At 30.4% G+C, this 23,129-nt stretch overlaps 1 protein-coding gene across 5 annotated transcripts in view; it reads left to right on the forward strand.

The window, feature by feature from the left end:
- The first annotated feature begins 15,262 nt into the window (after positions 1 to 15,262).
- The window catches only part of LOC6036485 (DENN domain-containing protein 1A), a 61,963-nt gene continuing 54,096 nt past the window's right edge, over positions 15,263 to 23,129 (forward strand). For 2 of the 5 annotated variants that reach the window (XR_005276967.1, XM_038251272.1), the window contains exon 1: positions 15,264 to 16,026. Coding sequence is in view for 4 of the 5 variants with exons in the window: in XM_038251272.1 (XP_038107200.1) it covers positions 16,010 to 16,026 (17 nt within the window). In the remaining variant the exon portion in view is untranslated. Of the gene's footprint in view, positions 16,027 to 23,129 lie in introns of all 5 variants that reach the window. The other 3 variants (XM_038251271.1, XM_038251273.1, XM_038251274.1) reach the window with 3 other exon arrangements.

The raw sequence follows: 23,129 nt of genomic DNA on the forward strand, positions 1-23,129 counted from the left end.
AGGCTACGCCAGATACTGGCCCCAGGTGCTCCGGAAGGGGCTCTCGCAAAGCTCGCCGGGGTTCGGAATCCGGAATGAATCGGAGTTGTTCACTCGAGCACCATGTGACCCACTGAAGAGCACGTGGTGGTTGGAGAGAGAGCATTCTCTCTTTCTCCAGTAGTTGTGGAGGTGAGAAAGGTGCGGGTGTAGGTCAGGAACGAAAAGGACTACGAACGAATGGAGAGAGCAAAACAAAAAACGGATCAAAATATTGTGAGCGAAACGTGGAATAATGAAACGTGCGGGTGAATGTGGGAGGCGCAGTTGGAAAAACATCGAATTGAGAGTTGCAGAGAGAGAAAGAGACAGAGGTTAAAGTGAGAGCAGAGAAAGTAAAGAAAAGGGAAGAGAGCAAGTGGGAGTTCGAGAAAAAGTTCATTAAGGCCGATTTGGGATGTGCAAATTGTTATTAATTTTTTTTTTGTTTTGATATTTTGTTTTCTTTTGGCTAATTTTTATTGAAAAAAAAAATCGTAATTGTAACCAAAAACATATTTTTTCAGAAACTTGACCAATAATCATAAAACTCTACTTCTCTCTTGTAGCAATCAGGGATGGCCAATGGCAAAAAACCCATCGCGAAGCCCTCGTTTGATTTATTACCTTCCAGATTCAGAATTCACTATAATGACATATGAAGCAATTGTAGATTTTGTACAAACGAACAATTTTGTAGAACATTGTTTTGTTCCAAAGTGAATGCTGTTGACACTAAAGCGTAAACAATGTCTAAAAATGCCACCATCGGCGTCCCTCACTCGCGATGGTGAGGGGATTTTTGTTTACGCTCTAATGTCAACAGCATTCAGTTTAGAACAAAACAATATTCTACAAAGTTGTTCATTAGTAAAATATCTACAAGTGCTCCAAACATGATTATAGTAAATTTCTTGACTGAAAGGTAATAAATTAAAAAAAAAACTTTTTGGAGGCCCATTGGCAAATACCTTCCCTGGTAGCAATCATTTGTTGAAAACAGAGATGGAATAATCGCAAAAAAAGTAATTTTCGCTTGCAAACTTTCTTCTCACGCTTAAGAAAGAGGAGGGAAATCACGCAAAAGAAAATCACTCCTGAAATTCGCCAAGAAAATCAATATGCTGATCATTTTTTTTGTGAATTTCCCTGTCAGCACCACTTAAAAAGATTTTTTTCACTTTGTTTACACACATTGTTCATCTACAAAATGTGACAAATCATTTTTCGACGTGTGACGTTACACTTGCAAATGTAGTAGTGAAAAAGATGTTCCGTCAAATAATCTAGATGATGATTTTTTTTAGATTCATTTTGCCGATCCGATGCACGAGAGAGGAGAGCCAAGCTCTCTTCGGATTTTATTCTCTTGATTAACGACCAAAGATTTTCGTTTGTTGATGATTATTCCATCGCTGGTTGAAATATTTTCTTTTTAAACAATCTCTCCCTCTCTTCATTTAAAATCCGTGCAAAAAATCATGAAGTAAAAAAATATGTGTTCAAAAAACTTCAAAATTTAATGGAAATAAAAGTTTAGTCAACTAAAAAAGAGTAAAATACATTTTCCTTCAATTAAATTCATGTTTAGCCTGTTTGGGCTGGGCCAAAAATATTTTTTTGTGAAACTCTAATGTACAGTACCTACAGCATTTTTTTGCGGAAAATTTAGTTTTGCCAAAACCGTAATCTTTGATATTTTGAAAACGAATAAATGCAAAACAACTGGTTGGTGTTAAATGCAATTAAAATCACTTTTTTCATCTTAATATTATCCAATTCAATCTAGAAAAAAATCAGTTGTACTCTCAAATTGTTTTCCATTCGAATCATTAAAAATTGTTTTCGATTTTTTATTTCTATAAAGCAAATAAAAACATGTAAATTTAATCAGTACCCGTCAATGGTACAAACCTGTCCAATTACGGATTTTCATAGCGCTTTTCTCCCAAAACACATAATCCCCCACCATCACAACCCATTTGATCGTACGTTCATTCATTGCACCAAACAAATCATCAGCCCATCGGAAACCAAACAAACAAAAAATAACAAAACAGGAAGCATGCAAAAATGTTCCGATTGCATCGATACACAATCGCAAAATTGAACGCAAACAAAAGCTTTTCCATGAAACCGACCTGTGTGTGTGTCTATGCAAGCTGCTTTTTTGTTGTGCACTAACTATCGGTTCCTAGCTGGTGTCTGCTACTAAAACTACCCAACCAACAGACGAAACTGGAACAGAGACTGCAATTTTCCACATCCATTTAATTTCGTTTTTTAATCTATTTGAACTTCCCGCTTCCTTTCCATTTATGCACACAATGGAGATACATCGTTGATGGCGACGTGCAAACTAATACGAGAAGGCAAAATAACAAAAAAAAGAACGAAACTTTGTCTAGTTAGGTTCTAACGAAAGCCCATTGACTGGTTTAACTATGGACTGCACCATGGTCGCATCAGACTTGGTTATACCACTGCATTGATGAGAGCCACATTTCACACAAGCCGTTATGTCATTATTTGATTGTCATCTATTTTTATGGTTTTGTGGTTGGGGAAAACTGCTAAATTTTAGGTTTTTCGATTCATGAAGTTACGTTATATATTTCTTTTTCTATTTTTAAAGTATCGATTATATTAAAAATTCATAGTAGTTCCTAGAAAAACGCGTTTTAAAGTTTGACCTTGAATAAACAAACAAAGGGAGCACGTCATGTAAACAATAACAAACACATTTTGTTTGATTGACCATTCTGTGCATTGTCCCGAAGATTGATTGAATTTGGTTGTCGGAGTCCCGAGTTGTAATTACAAATGTTTAAGGTAGTCGGGCATGTACGTGTGTCAAACGCGTTCTGACCTGAAATCCCTTTGGCCAGTTGTCGCACTTACAGCTATTTTCAGGAAGTGTCACAGTCAGTGTTTAATTTCGACTGAACGTCTTTAAATTACATCGATAATTGAGCTGTTTTCATCAACCAAACAAATTTCAAACCCGCTAGGTGAATTACATCGATTTCTTTCCGTTCCGTTCTTACTTCCTTTAAAGCACACTAACCTACAGCCACTTCCTCTCGCTGGCAACTCTCAACAAGCATAAATCGATACAACTTTTCCTCCCTCTCCCTTTGTCACCCGCCCACTCAATCGATGACCCATTCAATTACAACTTGATCGTGTGAGCACGTGGGAGCTCCAACATTATGCTGTCCGTTAACCGCCACCTCTTGTGGGCGGTGGGTTGGTTGGTTGGCCATTTGAGTTCGTTAGTTGGTTTGCTTTATGGAAATGACCACCGCCACCACAGTCAGCAATCGTTAGCCAAAGTTATTAACTTTCATGCTGCACCTTCATTTCATTGAGTTCTGAAATATGCAAACACCTCGGAGTGTGATGATGGCCGATTGTCGCGCTCTCTTTTCGCTTGATATTCATAGTTGATTTCCGATTGGGGGAAAAAATCGGACGCGAAAAAAATGGACAAAAAAACTCTGGACATCGCGAGCCGGTTGCAGGTGCAGTCCCTTCCGGTTGGAAGTTCGTTTTTAATTCACTGGATACGATACCGTTGGTTTTTTCTCGAGTGCCTGTCGGCAGAGTACGTTTTAATTAAATTACAACAACCAGTATCATGCAACCGGTTGACTTTAATACCAGTTCAACTTCTCAATTATAGGATAATTATAATCAAAAAAAACTAAAAACTAAAAACTAAAAACTAAAAACTAAAAACTAAAAACTAAAAACTAAAAACTAAAAACTAAAAACTAAAAACTAAAAACTAAAAACTAAAAACTAAAAACTAAAAACTAAAAACTAAAAACTAAAAACTAAAAACTAAAAACTAAAAACTAAAAACTAAAACTAAAAACTAAAAACTAAAAACTAAAACTAAAAACTAAAAACTAAAACTAAAAACTAAAAACTAAAACTAAAAACTAAAACTAAAAACTAAAACTAAAAACTAAAACTAAAAACTAAAACTAAAACTAAACTAAAACTAAAAACTAAAAACTAAAAACTAAAACTAAAAACTAAAAACTAAAAACTAAAAACTAAAAACTAAAACTAAAACTAAAAACTAAAAACTAAAAACTAAAACTAAAAACTAAAAACTAAAAACTAAAACTAAAACTAAAAACTAAAAACTAAAACTAAAAACTAAAAACTAAAACTAAAAACTAAAAACTAAAAACTAAAAACTAAAAACTAAAAACTAAAAACTAAAAACTAAAAACTAAAAACTAAAAACTAAAAACTAAAAACTAAAAACTAAAAACTAAAAACTAAAAACTAAAAACTAAAAACTAAAAACTAAAAACTAAAAACTAAAAACTAAAAACTAAAAACTAAAAACTAAAAACTAAAAACTAAAAACTAAAAACTAAAAACTAAAAACTAAAAACTAAAAACTAAAAACTAAAAACTAAAAACTAAAAACTAAAAACTAAAAACATAAACCATAAAACATAAAACATAAAACATAAACCATAAAACATAAAACATAAAACATAAAACATAAACCATAAAACATAAAACATAAAACATAAAACATAAAACATAAAACATAAAACATAAAACATAAAACATAAAACATAAAACATAAAACATAAAACATAAAACATAAAACATAAAACATAAAACATAAAACATAAAACATAAAACATAAAACATAAAACATAAAACATAAACCATAAAACATAAAACATAAAACATAAACATAAACCATAAAACATAAAACATAAAACATAAAACATAAAACATAAAACATAAAACATAAAACATAAAACATAAAACATAAGACATAAAACATAAAACATAAAACATAAAACATAAAACATAAAACATAAAACATAAAACATAAAACATAAAACATAAAACATAAAACATAAAACATAAAACATAAAACATAAAACATAAAACATAAAACATAAAACATAAAACATAAAACATAAAACATAAGACATAAGACATAAAACATAAAACATAAAACATAAAACATAAAACATAAAACATAAAACATAAAACATAAAACATAAGACATAAAACATAAAACATAAAACATAAAACATAAACATAAAACATAAAACATAAAACATAAAACATAAAACATAAAACATAAAACATAAAACATAAAACATAAAACATAAAACATAAACATAAAACATAAAACATAAAACATAAACATAAAACATAAAACATAAAACATAAAACATAAAACATAAAACATAAAACATAAACATAAACATAAAACATAAAACATAAAACATAAAACATAAAACATAAAACATAAAACATAAAACATAAAACATAAAACATAAAACATAAAACATAAAACATAAAACATAAAACATAAAACATAAAACATAAAACATAAAACATAAAACATAAAACATAAAACATAAAACATAAAACATAAAACATAAACATAAAACATAAAACATAAAACATAAAACATAAACATAAAACATAAAACATAAAACATAAAACATAAAACATAAAACATAAAACATAAAACATAAAACATAAAACATAAAACATAAAACATAAAACATAAAACATAAAACATAAAACATAAAACATAAAACATAAAACATAAAACATAAAACATAAAACATAAAACATAAAACATAAAACATAAAACATAAAACACGTAACGTTTGTTTTGTCCGTGTTTCGTTTATTCAAAGATTCGTATAAACCTTTAAATAATTGACCGCTTTTTATAACTTAGATTTTTTTCAAATAATTTCAAAACTTTTACAGTGAAAATTGAAACATGAAAATGACGACACTGTTCCAAGTACATTCCCGATTCTCCCATTAAGTCTCATCTTTGTTGAAAATATTTAATAAATAAATTCCATGATATTTGGAAATATTTGCAATTGCAATTTGATGCTTGAAAAAATGGCAGTAAATTTGATTAATTTTCTCCAATTCCACAGGAATACATTGGACTGCCCCACCGGAATTTCGAGCAAATAAAAAAACGACGAACCTGACAGAAAGTGTTCTGTTACCGATCGTTGGAAAGCAGTCCAAAAATACAATGTTATAATTGAATTCCTCAACCCTGCGAGTACACCGAACCACAACTCCCAACATGATGACCCACAGATACAGGACGAAAAATGCCATGACTCCCAACAGGTATTTTCGTTCGTTCGTAACAAAAAACGTCCTGTCTGGAGGAATCCCAGCACGCATATCACCCCATTTTCCACTAATTAACTTTTTTTGCATTCTTTTTTTACACACTTTTCATGCCATTTTTTTGGAACGAGCTGATTCGGTGAGAATTGATTGATAAGCAAGAATGAGTTAAATCAGGTTAAATGCTATCTTGACGTTAGAGGACCATTGCAAAATACTTCGAAAGTTGCCTTTTTACATTTTTTTTTAATTTGGGCTTAATTTTTATTGGTGTTTATTTGGAAAAAAATCGATTATGATTTTCAATCATAAAAAATATTATTATTGAAATAAAAACTCTTGTTCGAAACAAACTTGATCAACCAGGTTAACCAGAAATTCCCTCGGCGTAATCGATAAAAATTTCGGGCAAACATTTTTATATTGCCACTTGCGAGCCCCAACATGTATGAAATTAATTAAAAATTGACATTCTGTAAAAGTGACGTTGGGGAATCCCAGTAAAAAAAAGGCTGCTCGGAAAAAGTCACCCCAAAAATCGTACCGCGCTGGTTGTTAATGCAAATTAAGAGGGTATTGTTGAAATAAATTACTTGGTTATTAATTATGGGGGTGGATGCCATTTTTTTTTTTTTTGCTGCCACTATGAATTGATGGACGTCAGAGTTGAAAACCATTCCATTCTCTGCAATTATTTATCAGCTTCGTGGCAGGACGGAACACGTCTGCTGTAAATGACCAATTGCTGGGTTAAAAATCCTGCCCATAAATAATGGGGATTGACTTGATTCAAATTAATTTATCGTAATTTGAGGCAAAAATTTGTTTACGGTTGTTGTTGTGTTTCGATACAAAATATAAATGACGATGATGGAAATGATTGCAGGTGTTGATTACAAGACACTTTATTTTGTTTTGAAAAGCGATCTTATTTTTTGAACAGAATGATTTAGAAAGTCTTTAATAAATTACAAATTTTACATTATGTTCCAGGATATAATAACATTAATTCTTCAAATTTACTATGAAAACCCCAGTGCAATTTTGTCACTGTTCAAATGAAATGTAGTACAGATCAGATCGTGCTATCTTGACACATCCTGAAAATGTGACAAGTTGTCAAAGAGAATTTTAGTTAGAGGACGTTTTGTCGCTCTTGCTGGCATATCTATTGTTTACATTTTGAATCATGACTCGGGACTCTTATTCGGATTGTTCACATTGATAGCACGGCAATGTTGATTTGACAACAGAAAAATCAAAATTAGAAATTCATGTCGTTTAAAGATGCCATCCTCCATTATGGCGCCTTGACAGATGCGTTGAATCCCGATGCAGTGTACGACAATGTTTGCTAAACAAACAGACAACTGTAGCACACTGTCGCTGAAACTCATCCTGACGTATCGAACTGCCCTCTCAACTCGGTATCACTTAGAAACTGTATCCCCTTTGCTACACAAATAAAAAAACAAACAGAACGATATAAAATAAAAATCGATTCCTCACCACTGCACTGCTGGAAGCTTCGCATCAGTTGATGGCACATTCCGCCATAAACGGTCCACGTGTCCCGCATGGTGAAGTTGCAGTTGCAGTTTGCACCCATATCGGGTTCCACCGGTCCCACCCAGGAAGGGCCAGTAGTAGTAACGCGGTGATGGACACTTTATTTGCTCAGGTTTCCGCTCGGTCGCGGCCATTTGACCAGTAAATTGAGCGTTCGGTAATAGATAGCACCATTCAAAACGACTCACGAGTGTTTGGCTATGGATATCGATCAATCAAACTAATGGTCGTGCCACTGAAAAACTTATGGCACAAGTTGTTTTATTTGTACGGTATGGTTTACAATGTTTGCTGAAAGTCCAAACTTTGTTGAAATGTTGTTGGAATCAATTTGATACATTTTTCACTAACGCATCACCCCCCGTTTGACGTTTATGGCGAATCGCCATAATGGCGGCCAGCGTCATTAGGCGCCTCCACCGTTTGTTTCCTGCGCTCCGACAGATAATCTTCACATCCAATCTAGTTTAATTACTCTTAATGTTTGTTTTTATACTCGCTCATTTTTTAAAAATAATCCAATCGGCGAACAACTTTTTACGACACACGTACTCGTGCGGTGTAATTACGGTTTATGTCACACCAACTGGAACCATTTAAGCAACTTGCCGGTTTATTATAACAATTATCATATCACGGTACACCTTTGTTGGCTCACCTCTCACACGAAACCTCACGAAAGAACGGACCTGTGGCCAGCACCAGAACCACCGCCACATCTAGCGCAATAGTAATTATAGCACGAAAAACCGACATAAAAGTTTAGACCAAACAATAAAATTAACATATGTAAAAGGATCTCCCCCTTTTTTCGGGTTGTTCCGTCGGTAGAAAACCATAAAACTAGCAAGACCCTTCCCAGAAAGCACGACCACGTGGAGCGCTCTCTCTTATCAGCCAACAATCAGGCAGTGAATAAATTCTACGCTGCAAAATGTCGGTCGGTTTTATACCGCGCGCGAAACCCTTTCATTCTTTTGTTTGAACACAAACGTGGGATTTTGTGGCAAGGTGCACACTCCAGCAAAACAATAACGACGAGTCTTCATTTGCCGATAAACTGACAAGCAGGATCACATTTCCCCCGTTGTCAGCTGTCAAAACTGTTAGTATAATGGTGGGCGCCATAATGGCGCCCCTTGCGCGGGCGCTCAACTGTCAAAACTGCTATAAACGGACAATCACCGCCCCCACCGGTTGATGAAATTAAAGCGAGACAATTAATTTGAATAATGAATGCATGATCTGTGCGTTTCGGCGTTTGCGCTTCCAGATCACGTGGGCGTAAAGAACACATGTTTGTTGGGACCTTTCGGCGATCCGAAAGGGCCGATTTCGAGGAAGTCTGGACTTTGTTTTGTTGCGATATCGGGGTGCCAATTTCTGTGCGATGTGTCCTAAGGTGAGGACCCTTTTGTTTTATTCCAAAGTCCTGAGGCAGGTTACGGTGGCCGGTTGATGATTATTGTCTGCTGGTGGCCGTTGGGGCTGGCCGTCACGTTCCGAACGGAACGGGGTTTGCGTGACTTTCCACGAAGAAACGCAGATTAATAGCAGACGGCAGGCACAAAAGGTTTGCTCTTTTGAATGAGTAATTTTGAGGCCTCTGGAATATTATGCTGTTGCTTTATGGTGATTCTCTACTGTTTTATGTTGGTTTGCAAATGGGTTGACCGGTGCTTGGGGGTCCGGAGCGAGTTCTCCGGAATTGCAACCATTAGTACCAATTGACGCCATTGGGGGGACAAGCTGGTTGAATTTTAATTTTTGGTATCGGATAAATATCTTATACTGGTAGAAGTTGAACGAACGTTGAAATTCTTTGATCAACATATACAATAATGTTTACAAAAACCTAGTGTATTAAACTTAACCTAGTCAATCAGATATAATTGAAGTAGGTATAAAAATGAAAAGTCTTTGGATTGGGCTTTAACATGCTGCTTAAACTCAGATTTTATGTACACTTTGGTATAAAAGTAGGTTATTTCTAAATAAAATGGTTGGTTTGAAGGTTGTAGTTTGTAATTTTTTGAAGTTTTTGTTTTGCTTCGCCCAAATTCTTTACATTAACCTATTTGAAAAAAATAAATCTCATTCTTATTTCCATTTAACATACGTCATCATCTTTAAGATTGAATTTTGGATTTTTTCATGAAAAATATTGCTGATTATATTCGATTAAAAAACTATGACTTTTATTTTTTTTACGACAAATAAAAATGCTCGAACAATTCTGACATTTTTACAGCAATTATAAATATCTACTGTTTGAATTGGAAAATGTAAATTTATTTTTTCCAAAAATTCTTGCATATACCTTAACTAGACTTTGCAAATACCTTAACTAGATTTGGCCTTTGTCTGAACAGAGAAAATAATTGCTACAATATTTTCAAACAAAAATACCAAAATTTTCGATGATTTCTGCATATCCGATTGAAAATATTTCATATAAATAATTTTTTTGTCAGCGGCACAGAAGCATGGAGCTATCATATTGTCCGAAATCAGATTTATGTTTTATGTTTTATGTTTTATGTTTTATGTTTTATGTTTTATGTTTTATGTTTTATGTTTTATGTTTTATGTTTTATGTTTTATGTTTTATGTTTTATGTTTTATGTTTTATGTTTTATGTTTTATGTTTTATGTTTTATGTTTTATGTTTTATGTTTTATGTTTTATGTTTATGTTTATGTTTTATGTTTTATGTTTATGTTTATGTTTTATGTTTATGTTTATGTTTTATGTTTTATGTTTTATGTTTTATGTTTTATGTTTTATGTTTTATGTTTTATGTTTTATGTTTATGTCTTATGTTTATGTTTTATGTTTATGTTTTATGTTTATGTTTTATGTTTTATGTTTTATGTTTTATGTTTTATGTTTTATGTTTTATGTTTTATGTTTTATGTTTTATGTTTATGTTTATGTTTTATGTTTTATGTTTTATGTTTTATGTTTTATGTTTATGTCTTTATGTTTATGTTTATATTTTTATGTTTTATGTTTTATGTTTATGTTTTATGTTTTATGTTTTATGTTTATGTTTTATGTTTTATGTTTATGTTTTATGTTTTATGTTTTATGTTTTATGTTTTATGTTTTATGTTTATGTTTATGTTTTATGTTTATGTTTTATGTTTTATGTTTTATGTTTTATGTTTTATGTTTTATGTTTATGTTTTATGTTTTATGTTTATGTTTTATGTTTTATGTTTTATGTTTTATGTTTTATGTTTTATGTTTATGTTTTATGTTTTATGTTTTATGTTTTATGTTTTATGTTTTATGTTTTATGTTTTATGTTTTATGTTTTATGTTTTATGTTTATGTTTTATGTTTATGTTTATGTTTTATGTTTTATGTTTATGTTTTATGTTTATGTTTTATGTTTTATGTTTTATGTTTTATGTTTTATGTTTTATGTTTTATGTTTTATGTTTATGTTTTATGTTTTATGTTTTATGTTTTATGTTTTATGTTTTATGTTTTATGTTTATGTTTTATGTTTTATGTTTTATGTTTTATGTTTTATGTTTTATGTTTTATGTTTTATGTTTTATGTTTATGTTTTATGTTTTATGTTTATGTTTTATGTTTTATGTTTTATGTTTTATGTTTTATGTTTTATGTTTTATGTTTTATGTTTTATGTTTTATGTTTTATGTTTTATGTTTATGTTTATGTTTTATGTTTTATGTTTTATGTTTTATGTTTTATGTTTATGTTTATGTTTTATGTTTTATGTTTTATGTTTATGTTTATGTTTTATGTTTTATGTTTTATGTTTTATGTTTTATGTTTTATGTTTTATGTTTTATGTTTATGTTTATGTTTTATGTTTATGTTTTATGTTTATGTTTATGTTTATGTTTTATGTTTTATGTTTATGTTTTATGTTTTATGTTTATGTTTTATGTTTTATGTTTTATGTTTTATGTTTTATGTTTTATGGTTTATGTTTTTAGTTTTTAGTTTTTAGTTTTTAGTTTTTAGTTTTAGTTTAGTTTTAGTTTTTAGTTTTTAGTTTTTAGTTTTTAGTTTTAGTTTTAGTTTTTAGTTTTTAGTTTTTAGTTTTTAGTTTTTAGTTTTTAGTTTTAGTTTTTAGTTTTTAGTTTTTAGTTTTAGTTTTTAGTTTTTAGTTTTTAGTTTTTAGTTTTAGTTTTTAGTTTTTAGTTTTTAGTTTTAGTTTTTAGTTTTTAGTTTTAGTTTTTAGTTTTTAGTTTTTAGTTTTTAGTTTTTAGTTTTTAGTTTTAGTTTTTAGTTTTTAGTTTTAGTTTTAGTTTTTAGTTTTTAGTTTTTAGTTTTAGTTTTAGTTTTTAGTTTTTAGTTTTAGTTTTTAGTTTTTAGTTTTAGTTTTTAGTTTTAGTTTTTAGTTTTTAGTTTTAGTTTTTAGTTTTTAGTTTTTAGTTTTTAGTTTTTAGTTTTTAGTTTTAGTTTTAGTTTTAGTTTTTAGTTTTTAGTTTTAGTTTTTAGTTTTTAGTTTTTAGTTTTTAGTTTTTAGTTTTAGTTTTTAGTTTTTAGTTTTAGTTTTTAGTTTTAGTTTTTAGTTTTTAGTTTTAGTTTTAGTTTTTAGTTTTTAGTTTTTAGTTTTAGTTTTTAGTTTTAGTTTTTAGTTTTTAGTTTTAGTTTTTAGTTTTTAGTTTTTAGTTTTTAGTTTTTAGTTTTTAGTTTTTAGTTTTTAGTTTTAGTTTTTAGTTTTAGTTTTAGTTTTTAGTTTTTAGTTTTTAGTTTTTAGTTTTAGTTTTTAGTTTTTAGTTTTAGTTTTTAGTTTTAGTTTTTAGTTTTTAGTTTTAGTTTTTAGTTTTTAGTTTTAGTTTTTAGTTTTTAGTTTTTAGTTTTTAGTTTTTAGTTTTTAGTTTTTAGTTTTTAGTTTTAGTTTTTAGTTTTAGTTTTTAGTTTTTAGTTTTTAGTTTTTAGTTTTTAGTTTTAGTTTTTAGTTTTTAGTTTTTAGTTTTTAGTTTTTAGTTTTTAGTTTTTAGTTTTAGTTTTAGTTTTTAGTTTTTAGTTTTTAGTTTTTAGTTTTAGTTTTTAGTTTTTAGTTTTAGTTTTTAGTTTTTAGTTTTTAGTTTTTAGTTTTTAGTTTTTAGTTTTTAGTTTTTAGTTTTTAGTTTTTAGTTTTTAGTTTTTAGTTTTTAGTTTTTAGTTTTTAGTTTTTAGTTTTTAGTTTTTAGTTTTTAGTTTTTAGTTTTAGTTTTTAGTTTTTAGTTTTTAGTTTTTAGTTTTTAGTTTTTAGTTTTAGTTTTTAGTTTTTAGTTTTTAGTTTTTAGTTTTTAGTTTTAGTTTTTAGTTTTTAGTTTTTAGTTTTTAGTTTTTAGTTTTTAGTTTTTAGTTTTAGTTTTTAGTTTTTAGTTTTTAGTTTTTAGTTTTTAGTTTTAGTTTTTAGTTTTTAGTTTTTAGTTTTTAGTTTTTAGTTTTTAGTTTTTAGTTTTTAGTTTTTAGTTTTTAGTTTTAGTTTTTAGTTTTTAGTTTTTAGTTTTAGTTTTTAGTTTTTAGTTTTTAGTTTTTAGTTTTTAGTTTTTAGTTTTAGTTTTTAGTTTTAGTTTTTAGTTTTTAGTTTTTAGTTTTTAGTTTTTAGTTTTTAGTTTTTAGTTTTAGTTTTAGTTTTTAGTTTTAGTTTTTAGTTTTTAGTTTTTAGTTTTTAGTTTTTAGTTTTTAGTTTTTAGTTTTTAGTTTTAGTTTTTAGTTTTAGTTTTAGTTTTTAGTTTTAGTTTTTAGTTTTTAGTTTTTAGTTTTAGTTTTTAGTTTTTAGTTTTAGTTTTTAGTTTTTAGTTTTTAGTTTTTAGTTTTTAGTTTTTAGTTTTTAGTTTTTAGTTTTTAGTTTTTAGTTTTTAGTTTTTAGTTTTTAGTTTTTAGTTTTTAGTTTTTAGTTTTAGTTTTTAGTTTTTAGTTTTAGTTTTTAGTTTTTAGTTTTTAGTTTTTAGTTTTTAGTTTTAGTTTTTAGTTTTTAGTTTTTAGTTTTTAGTTTTTAGTTTTTAGTTTTTAGTTTTTAGTTTTAGTTTTAGTTTTTAGTTTTAGTTTTTAGTTTTTAGTTTTAGTTTTTAGTTTTTAGTTTTTAGTTTTTAGTTTTTAGTTTTTAGTTTTTAGTTTTTAGTTTTTAGTTTTTAGTTTTTAGTTTTTAGTTTTAGTTTTTAGTTTTTAGTTTTTAGTTTTTAGTTTTTAGTTTTTAGTTTTTAGTTTTTAGTTTTTAGTTTTTAGTTTTTAGTTTTTAGTTTTTAGTTTTTAGTTTTTAGTTTTTAGTTTTAGTTTTTAGTTTTAGTTTTTAGTTTTAGTTTTTAGTTTTTAGTTTTAGTTTTTAGTTTTTAGTTTTAGTTTTTAGTTTTTAGTTTTTAGTTTTTAGTTTTTAGTTTTAGTTTTTAGTTTTTAGTTTTTAGTTTTTAGTTTTTAGTTTTTAGTTTTTAGTTTTTAGTTTTTAGTTTTAGTTTTTAGTTTTTAGTTTTTAGTTTTTAGTTTTTAGTTTTTAGTTTTTAGTTTTAGTTTTTAGTTTTTAGTTTTAGTTTTAGTTTTTAGTTTTTAGTTTTTAGTTTTTAGTTTTTTTTAGTTTTAGTTTTAGTTTTTAGTTTTTAGTTTTTAGTTTTAGTTTTTAGTTTTTAGTTTTTAGTTTTTAGTTTTTAGTTTTTAGTTTTTAGTTTTTAGTTTTTAGTTTTTAGTTTTTAGTTTTTAGTTTTTAGTTTTTAGTTTTTAGTTTTTAGTTTTTAGTTTTTAGTTTTTAGTTTTTAGTTTTTAGTTTTTAGTTTTTAGTTTTTAGTTTTTAGTTTTTAGTTTTTAGTTTTTAGTTTTTAGTTTTTAGTTTTTAGTTTTTAGATTTTACGTCCACAAAGAGTATAAAATGGATTTTTAAATCCATTTTGAAAAATTACCCTCACGATCCTTCTTGACAGAAAAACTCCTACTTGACAGCTCGTTCCAAGGGGACCATAGTTAATCGATCGAAAAAATGTTGTCTTGTCAAAAAAAATTGTGCATTAAAATGAAAAAAAAAGTGAATAAAATTGATTTCAATCGTGTTTTTTACCGTTGTACATAAAAATTGTCAAAGGGGTTTAGTACTCAATTCGCACCAAACATTGAATTTCTTTTAACTATTGCAGAACATTCCTAACCAAACTTTTCGGCACCCTCAGCAAACGTCAAAACAATCCAAATCGCTGCCGGATCTTTTTCCGGATATCTCCCGGAAAAGAACCGGCAGCAATTTTGTATGACTTGACGTTTGCGGCGGGTATCAAAAAAAGGTAAACAAATCACTTGGTGCATCAGCCAATTCATTGTAAACGTTCCCTTCAAATTTGGTCCAAATCGGTACCGGTCGAGTTCATCCAAACTAAACCAAACCGTCAATTTAAATTCTATTTTCTGTTATCCACAAACCCAGCTGCCACCTGCACGTGACTTTCTGCAACTTTTTTTTTCACGTGTCACCCCTCTGTTTTTTACGTCTTCTCTCCCTTTCTCCTGTCATTCGCGCGCTTCTGTCAACAATCTTTTTTTTGCTGTTCCTCCCTCTCGCCCCAGCACGATTCATTCAGTACTTTAGCTCACTCCGGAACGCCACGGTCGGCCATCGTCGTCACCGCGCGAACAGATTCCGCGGAACACCTTCACGACTCGACCCTTCGCTCATCTGTGTGTTGGTGTGCGTGTTTACGTGCGCGTCACTGTGTGAGGGCATAGTATTTTCCCCTCTCTCTCTCTCTCTCTGCCTCTCCCTGGCAGGGCCTTGAATCAGCCCACAAGTTGGAAGTGTCACTTTTTTGGAACGGCGGAGGAAAATTTTAGCTTCGCGGAGAAAAAAGTGGTTCCCGCAGATTGGCTCTACTTTGATACCGATTCCGGGCGGGTTTGTGTCGTGCACGATGGAAGTGATTTAGTGTCGCCAAAGTGGTTCTATTTTAGGGCGAAGAATTTGTCGAAAAAGAGCAGTGAAGTTCTCGAGAATCGAGTGATTGGAAGTGGGGAGTGAAAATCGTCAACTATCGGAAGAGTTGTCCGGAGAAGGAAGAACCCCGCGCGGGGCAGAACCAGCAGCACAAAGCGTACACGGGGTCGCAGCTTAATTTTATGGCCTCGGCCAGAGCTTTGGTCACGGTTCAGTTGCTTCCAGCAGCTTGGTGAGAATTTTTCGTCTGACGAATCCCTGTGTGGCTGGCCTACGCCCCTTTTTCACCCCGGAGACCGCGGGACCTGGTGGACATTCCCGTGTTGACGACGTTGGAGCAGGCGGACGGGCAAAGCCAGCTGCGGAAGTGTCATGAACTCTCGAATCAAGTGAGTGCAGTTGTTTACAATCAATATCCAAATTCGAAAAAATCAGTAAGAATTCTGGGAAAGAAGAATGCTAATTAAAAACAAGCTCAAAAGAGAGGTCGGAACCTCTCCCCTGCTCAACCCACCCACACATGGGGAAAAGGAAGCTGAACTGATAAGAGCAATCAACCAGCGTTGAGTTGAGGAAGATCAAAAAGTCCAACTCAAACACAGCAGTTCAGGGTAGAATTTTGCAGACAGAAGTAAAGATGAATGAGAATGTGTCCCAGTGCCACCCACCCCCCGTTCTGTTTGTGTTGTGTAGCTCTTTGCTTTTAGGTTTGTTGGTGGCAGAGGCCTTGAACGCGTTCGTGATTGCGATGCGTCTTCGGGTCGGTCGGTTTGGTTCTTCTTGGGCCAGGGCAGGGTAGAATGGCTTGGTGGTTTTTTGTCAGGAAGAGTTTAGTTTCAGTTTGGGTAAATTTATTTGTGGGAATTTTGCGTGAATCATTGAATTATAAGGAAGTTGGAAACAAGAAAGCTTCAAATAAAACTAAATAATTCCTCGCTACAATTCCTTAAACATTTATCTGATGAAAAATAATGCCCCTAATTGAAAATTGGTACGGCTTTTATGCTTTTACTAATTCCGAAAATACGCGTTTTAGTTTTTGTTGCCAAACCTTTGTCAAAGCAATTTTTTGGAATGGCATATTTGCCGTTTAATTTTTCGCATCTGCAGCCAAAATTAGACACTAAGCAAACTAAACTGTTTGTTTACACAATCTTTACCCCTTTAACATTGTTTAACATCATATTAACATTACCGCCATTTTGGCCGCCATCTTAGGTTTGAAATTTCCAATTCATTTAGAGCCTTTTTGGGGTCATGTTTGAGCTCAACGACCTGAACCGAAACAACGAATAAAAATCAGAGATTGTCAAACTTGGTCATGACTTTTGCAGGGTAAATAGTCACGTTTCCAAAAAAGTCAAGATTTTTTACCATAAATGAATAAATTTGTATCGAGACCCTTTTAAATTGCACCAATCAATGTAGGTGGCTATAACAAGAAAGTGGAAAAAGTCAAAACAATTGTTTCGTCTTCTTCCATGTTAAAAAAACAAATTGGCCTTTCTGCAAATGATTTTTTTTTAACTCAAACCATGTCATTTTTCGACAAAATATGAATGTTTAAAAATTGTTATATTGCGTAATCCTTTTTTGTGAAAAGTCCAATTTAGAAAGGAGATATTTTTGGTGTAAATCTATTTTATCTGAAAAGTTCAAAGCAATACCCACAACTTTGCCCAAGGCATCAAATCGATCAGAAAAACCGTTTTCAAGGTACAGTTTTTTTTATATTTGAATAGCTTTTCGTTTGGACTGTTGCCAAAATTGTATGGAGACTTGTATGGACAATTGTAAGCAATGGTGAAATTTACTTCTTTGATTTTGAGTTACCTGAACTCGACCACATTTGTTTTGCTAGCCGGTACAAAATTTAGCCTCAAATTCAAATAAAAAGACAAAAAATAAATTTAAAAAAATTCCCTGGGCTTTGTCATAATGAGTGTCATAGGTTTGATGCTTGTTTGGCAAAGAGTATGATTTGATTCGATGTGGAATTAAAATCGAAGTGTTCAGTATATTGCTGAAGCTTCCATTTTTACACATGGACACCACTTCATGCTGCGAGAACCCACTTTGGCGTAGTCTCAGGGTTTTTTTTTTTTTTTTTTGGTTAATAATTAAAATGTCGGGGATTTGAGATAAGAGTAGCTTTCGGGTAGGTTGCTTTAAATCTTGTATTCAATTCAAGTTAGGTAGTTATCCGCAAATGAATATTTGGACTTATATGAATAATTGAACATTTTGGACTTATGAATAACACACAACTGTGCATTTATTCTAGAGTCAGATCCATACAGCGTCAGTGTTTATTTGGTCGAAGTGTACTAATTCATTGGCAGATCTGATTCTAGTTGTAGTGTACGACAAGACTACTGACGGACGTGACAGGACGAGGGCCCAGTTTAGAGGTTTCGACATCAACGATGTGCGGCTGGATCACCCTCCCAAAAAAAAAAAAAAAAAAAAAAAAAAAAATTAAAAAATTATCATTGTTGAAACAATAGCCCAAAACAGATATGGGGAATAAGAAGAAGGAATTAATGCATTTCAAGCAATTTCTGGATTGTATGCAAGTACGACGAATCACATTTATTCTACATACAAACTTTAGAGAGATCCCATTAGGCTTTGTCTAAAAAAATATAATTGCACTTCAAAAAATTTCAAAAAGAAAACATTCTCGTAATCGGATGGCTGGTTCTAACTTAATTTTTCTTTTTTTATACATTTTTCTTCGGTATTTTTTAAATGCATTTATCTTGTTTAAATTCTGTTTTATATTTGTAGTTACAACTTTCAATCCTTTCATTTGCTTAAATCAGGCCTAACCAATGTCCGGCCCGCGGGCCAGATCCGGCCCGCGATGACATTTTAAAAATATGTAGTTCTATGACCGGCCCTAAAGCCTGTTTATGAAAAACTCAAGAAATAAATTGAGTGTCAAAATTAGAAAAATAATCTTGAGGTTAAATTTTCAGATACAAAGAAAACATTTATTTGTTTTTTTTTGCTTTTTACATAAAATTTGGCCAATTCATTGTTTTGTTTGGATTTTGCCTTTGTATTTTTTAATTATTTTATTTCACATTTAAAAATTCTTGATGTTTAAATTTAATTCTTATCATTTCTATATAAATATTTTCAGAAACAATTACTTAATTTGAAAAATTTGTAAAAAGACTGAAAGACACTAAATTTAAATTTCTCCAAGTTTTGGCTTTTTATTACTTCTAATTATTTTTTTTATTTTTCATAAGCAAAAATAATGTTTTTTTTTTAGAACAACTTTTTAACGATCAAGTTTTGCTAAAAAAAAAGCTTTAAAAAATCAAATTGATTATGTCAAAAATAAAGATCGATACATTTTTTTTAAATACTAATAAATCTTCAACATACGTCAAGAAATCCAATAGATTTTTTTTCATAAATTTAAATCATAAATAATAAGAAATTTGAAGAAACACGAATAAAAAACTACCAGAAATATATGTTTCTACACTGTTTTAAATTTCGTGTCTTAAAAATCATTTTAAAATGTTTTGTAAAATATTTGAATAAAGGTGCACAACAACGCAACAATTGCATTTTTGTAAAAAAGATTTGTATCCAAATTTCGATTCAATAAATTTTATCTTGTTTCGTTGATTCAAACTTGAAAAAAACTTGCAACGACGAAATTAGAGTTTTTTTGTCAATGATATCAGCGTATTTAATTTCAATGGACAAAACAATTACAATACGATTTAAATCTAAACAAAGAAAAATAAATTAAATAAACACCTAGTTGAAAGTTATCTTTGTTTTTCTTCCTAAAATCAGGATATATGAATCTTATTTGCAACACTTTTTGTTTTTTGTTTACTTGAAACAACCTAACAAAATAAACCTTATGAAAAAAGTTTACTTTTACCAACATTAGTTCCAGCCCGCCACTGCATCAGAAAAATCAGATCTGGCACACAGGGCCAAAAGGTTGGGCACCCCTGGCTTAAATGCTGTTTTAATTTTGTTTCATTCATTTTTTCAATTTTTTAACGTTTTTCCTTTATATAAACTTAAACCATTTGCTTTAAAGTCGCAACAAAGTATGTAAGGGACAAAACCAAAATTACTTCATACTTCAGGAACCAGGAAAAAGCCGGGTATTCTACTGACAAACCAGAAAAATATTACTAAGCTAAGTTAAAATAAGACAAACTCCACTTAAATAAACTCAATATCCTTTTTCCCTATAAAAGGAGAGAGATTTTAATTATTTAAAATTAATTCTGGAATTTATTTTACCAATATTTTCAATTACTGAATCGATCATAAAAGAAATTAAGAATATTTGCATAAATGTTATCAAGGGTCCTGATTTTCAGTTCGAAGATCAGAAATCACACACTCATCACCAGGGATGCCAGATACACAGATTTGTCTGTGTTTCACAGACATTTGAGCTCGCGTCAGACATTGTTTGAGGTACACAGACTTTTTAAAAACTTCATTAAATTGTTATTTTGTTAAAATATCAATCGAAACTTATTTCGTTAGTCTCTTAAAAACACATTTTTTGATAGACTTCTATGACTGTAAATTGATTTATTTGAATTTTAGACAAAGACACAGACATACACAGACTTTTTCACAGACATTTTAAAAAATCATGTGGCATCCCTGCTCATCACCGAACGAATCATTGCCGAATGGAGCAGGCAACCAATCGCGAGCGAACACGACACGCTGACTGTCAGCGGCTTGCTCAATCGAAGCAAATACTTCGTGAATTTCTTTCCCTACTCCGTCCGTCAATCCGAGTCACACACGAATATGCTCAGGAGGGAGTCTGAAAAAAAGACTAGCGCGGCGCTCACTTGGCCTGCACTACCACAGTTTGCCGTTAATTAGAATTTGGAATGTCTTTGTGTAAACAACGAACTTGCAAAATGTTATTAGGTCTATTCCCGTACTGCAGAATTCTGCAATTCTGCACGAAATCGGCAGCAGAGCGTTCCCGTACTTTTCTGCAACAAAAGTAACTTTTCTCTCAGGCAGAACTTCTGCAATGAGAGAGACAGAAGTTGCAGTAAAACCGTTCCCGTACTTTTCTGCAAGCTCTCTCCTCTCTTTCGTGCTGAAAAGTATCTGCAAGTTGGTGTGATGGATATTGAGTACACGCTTACATAAAATTTGCAAGTTGAGTGAAATCAAGCATTTTATTACGAGTTGTAGTAAATTTGATGTTTTATTATTACTAAATTGAAGTAGTATTTTTGAAGGGACATTTGTATATTTTGAATTGATGGATTTTGGGGTAGTTTTTTTTAATGCCTGGTTTTATTGAGAACGATTATTATTTTTAAGTGTTAATAATTTAACCTGATAAAAAGTCGATAACTAATGCCAGTATTACAGCACGGCTAATACCCAACAAACAATTTGTATCATAAAAACAAATAGTTTGCAAAATTTTCAAAAGACACATTTCTTTTGAGCTGAATAAAATTTCAAAAAAATATTCGTTTAAAGATTAGTTTTTAATCTTCAATTGTTTTTGAAAAGACTTTATAACAGATTACATGTGTTAACATAATAGGTAAATTTAATTGGCAAATAATAAATTATACCTAAAACGGTGCTACCAATTTGATGTAATTTTGTCGAACGAAGGAGTCAACAAGGAGGTATTAGGCTATATCAAACAAATAATAAATATAAATGATTATATAATTGATGAACATAACATTTTTGCTGAAACAATACTTACGTTGTTTACACATCATATTTTATATTCTTCAAAATTAAAATACATTTTATTTAAAATTCAAACTTTCGGTATACTTTACACTATATTTTTTCATTATTGTTCTTAAATTCATAAATTGTTCAATTCTGAAATTGTTAAATCCTTGAATTCCTAAATTTTTAAATTCCTACATTCTTAAATGTCGCTATCTTGAATCATAAAAAATACACATTGGAGTCATATTTTAGGTTAGAAACTCAAATGTAGAAGATTCGAAATTTTGGATTTACAATTTTTTTTTAATTTATTTGAAATTATAATTTCTTAGATTTTTTTTAACTATTAAAGGTTTATGCATGTCATTTTTCAATTATATTAGTTAAACGTACCTGCAACTCTCTAAAATTGTTTACCTAATGTCAAAGTTTTCAATTGTTTGTATAATTTCTATCTAAGCATAATTAATTTCTAGTTACTAAAAAAATGGTACATGTTTGATTTTTTAAATAAAATGTTGAGTTGCATAGAACAATAAGTTCCAGAAATAAACTTTTTAATATCTGAAAAAAAAAAAACCTAATTTGAGTAAATCCACTCAACTGTGTACAATATTGCAGAAAAAGTACAGGAACGCGATACCCAGGCAAAAGTTTTGCGGCTTCTCTCCTTGCAGAACTTCTGCAGAAGAGAGAGAAGAAAAGAGCGAGCTGAAAAGTACGGGAACGTGCTGCAAAAAAGTGACTTATGCTGGCTGCAGAATTCTGCAGAAGCTGCAGAAATTCTGCAATTCTGCAGGTACGGGAATAGACCTATTGTTATCGTTGGTTTTAAGCAATTTCTAAAAATTGTAGAAAATGGTCAGAGCAGTTTTTACTCGCGCTAGATTTGTGCTCGCGAGTGAGTGAGTCTTTTTGGAGCAATTATGACCCTTGAGTTTAGTTTTTTTTCTAACCACATGAAAATTATTTTCAAATCGTCCTTGTAGCCATTTCATGCCTTCCATGAATTAATTCACATAATTTTCTAAAAACAAAACATAGATTTGTGAGTATGTAAGTAAAAGTAAGGAATACAAGGTAAAACACATCAAGGGTTGATCCCAAAAAAAAAGATCATTTTTGTTCAAGCAGTTCACTGCCGTTCTACGCATAATTGTCCCACGTTCAATAAAGTGCAACTGAGAAAAACGCGATTGAAATTTTCTGCGATTTTACGCATAATTGTCTCGTGAGTTCCTATTCACCCTATAAGTTCCTAATCATCCCAGTTAGCAGTTTATCACTTTAAACAAGACATACCTCTTAAAACTTATGAAGTGCTGTAATGGATGCTGAAAAGTTGAACTTCTCAACACTAGTTTCGAAACGTAATACTTTTTAACATTATTTTGCTTTAAACAATTCATTCACAAAATTTATGGACATTTGACTTACAAAACCATTCAAAGATTGTTTTTCGAAATTGCAAAAAATGTTGTATGGAACTCGTTGCAAAACTTGCATTTTTCAGCACTTGGCGTATTTATCCAACTAAATAAAGTAACATAAACAAAATCTCTAGCATCAGCGGTGTCTGTTTATATAGCCCTGCCAACCTGTCAAATAAAATACTACATGAACCTTGCGACGAAAAAAAATGTGGTGAAAAAGGCGCCATGTCCGTTTGCCGACGAAAAGCGAATCATAACAAAGCGCTCCCCCCAATGACAGTAGGGTGATATAAACGTTGGTGGTTTCATAAGAAGGTTGAGTTTTGGCTTGT

The sequence above is a fragment of the Culex quinquefasciatus genome, chromosome 2 (assembly GCF_015732765.1).
Source record: "Culex quinquefasciatus strain JHB chromosome 2, VPISU_Cqui_1.0_pri_paternal, whole genome shotgun sequence".
Taxonomy (NCBI): domain Eukaryota; kingdom Metazoa; phylum Arthropoda; class Insecta; order Diptera; family Culicidae; genus Culex; species Culex quinquefasciatus.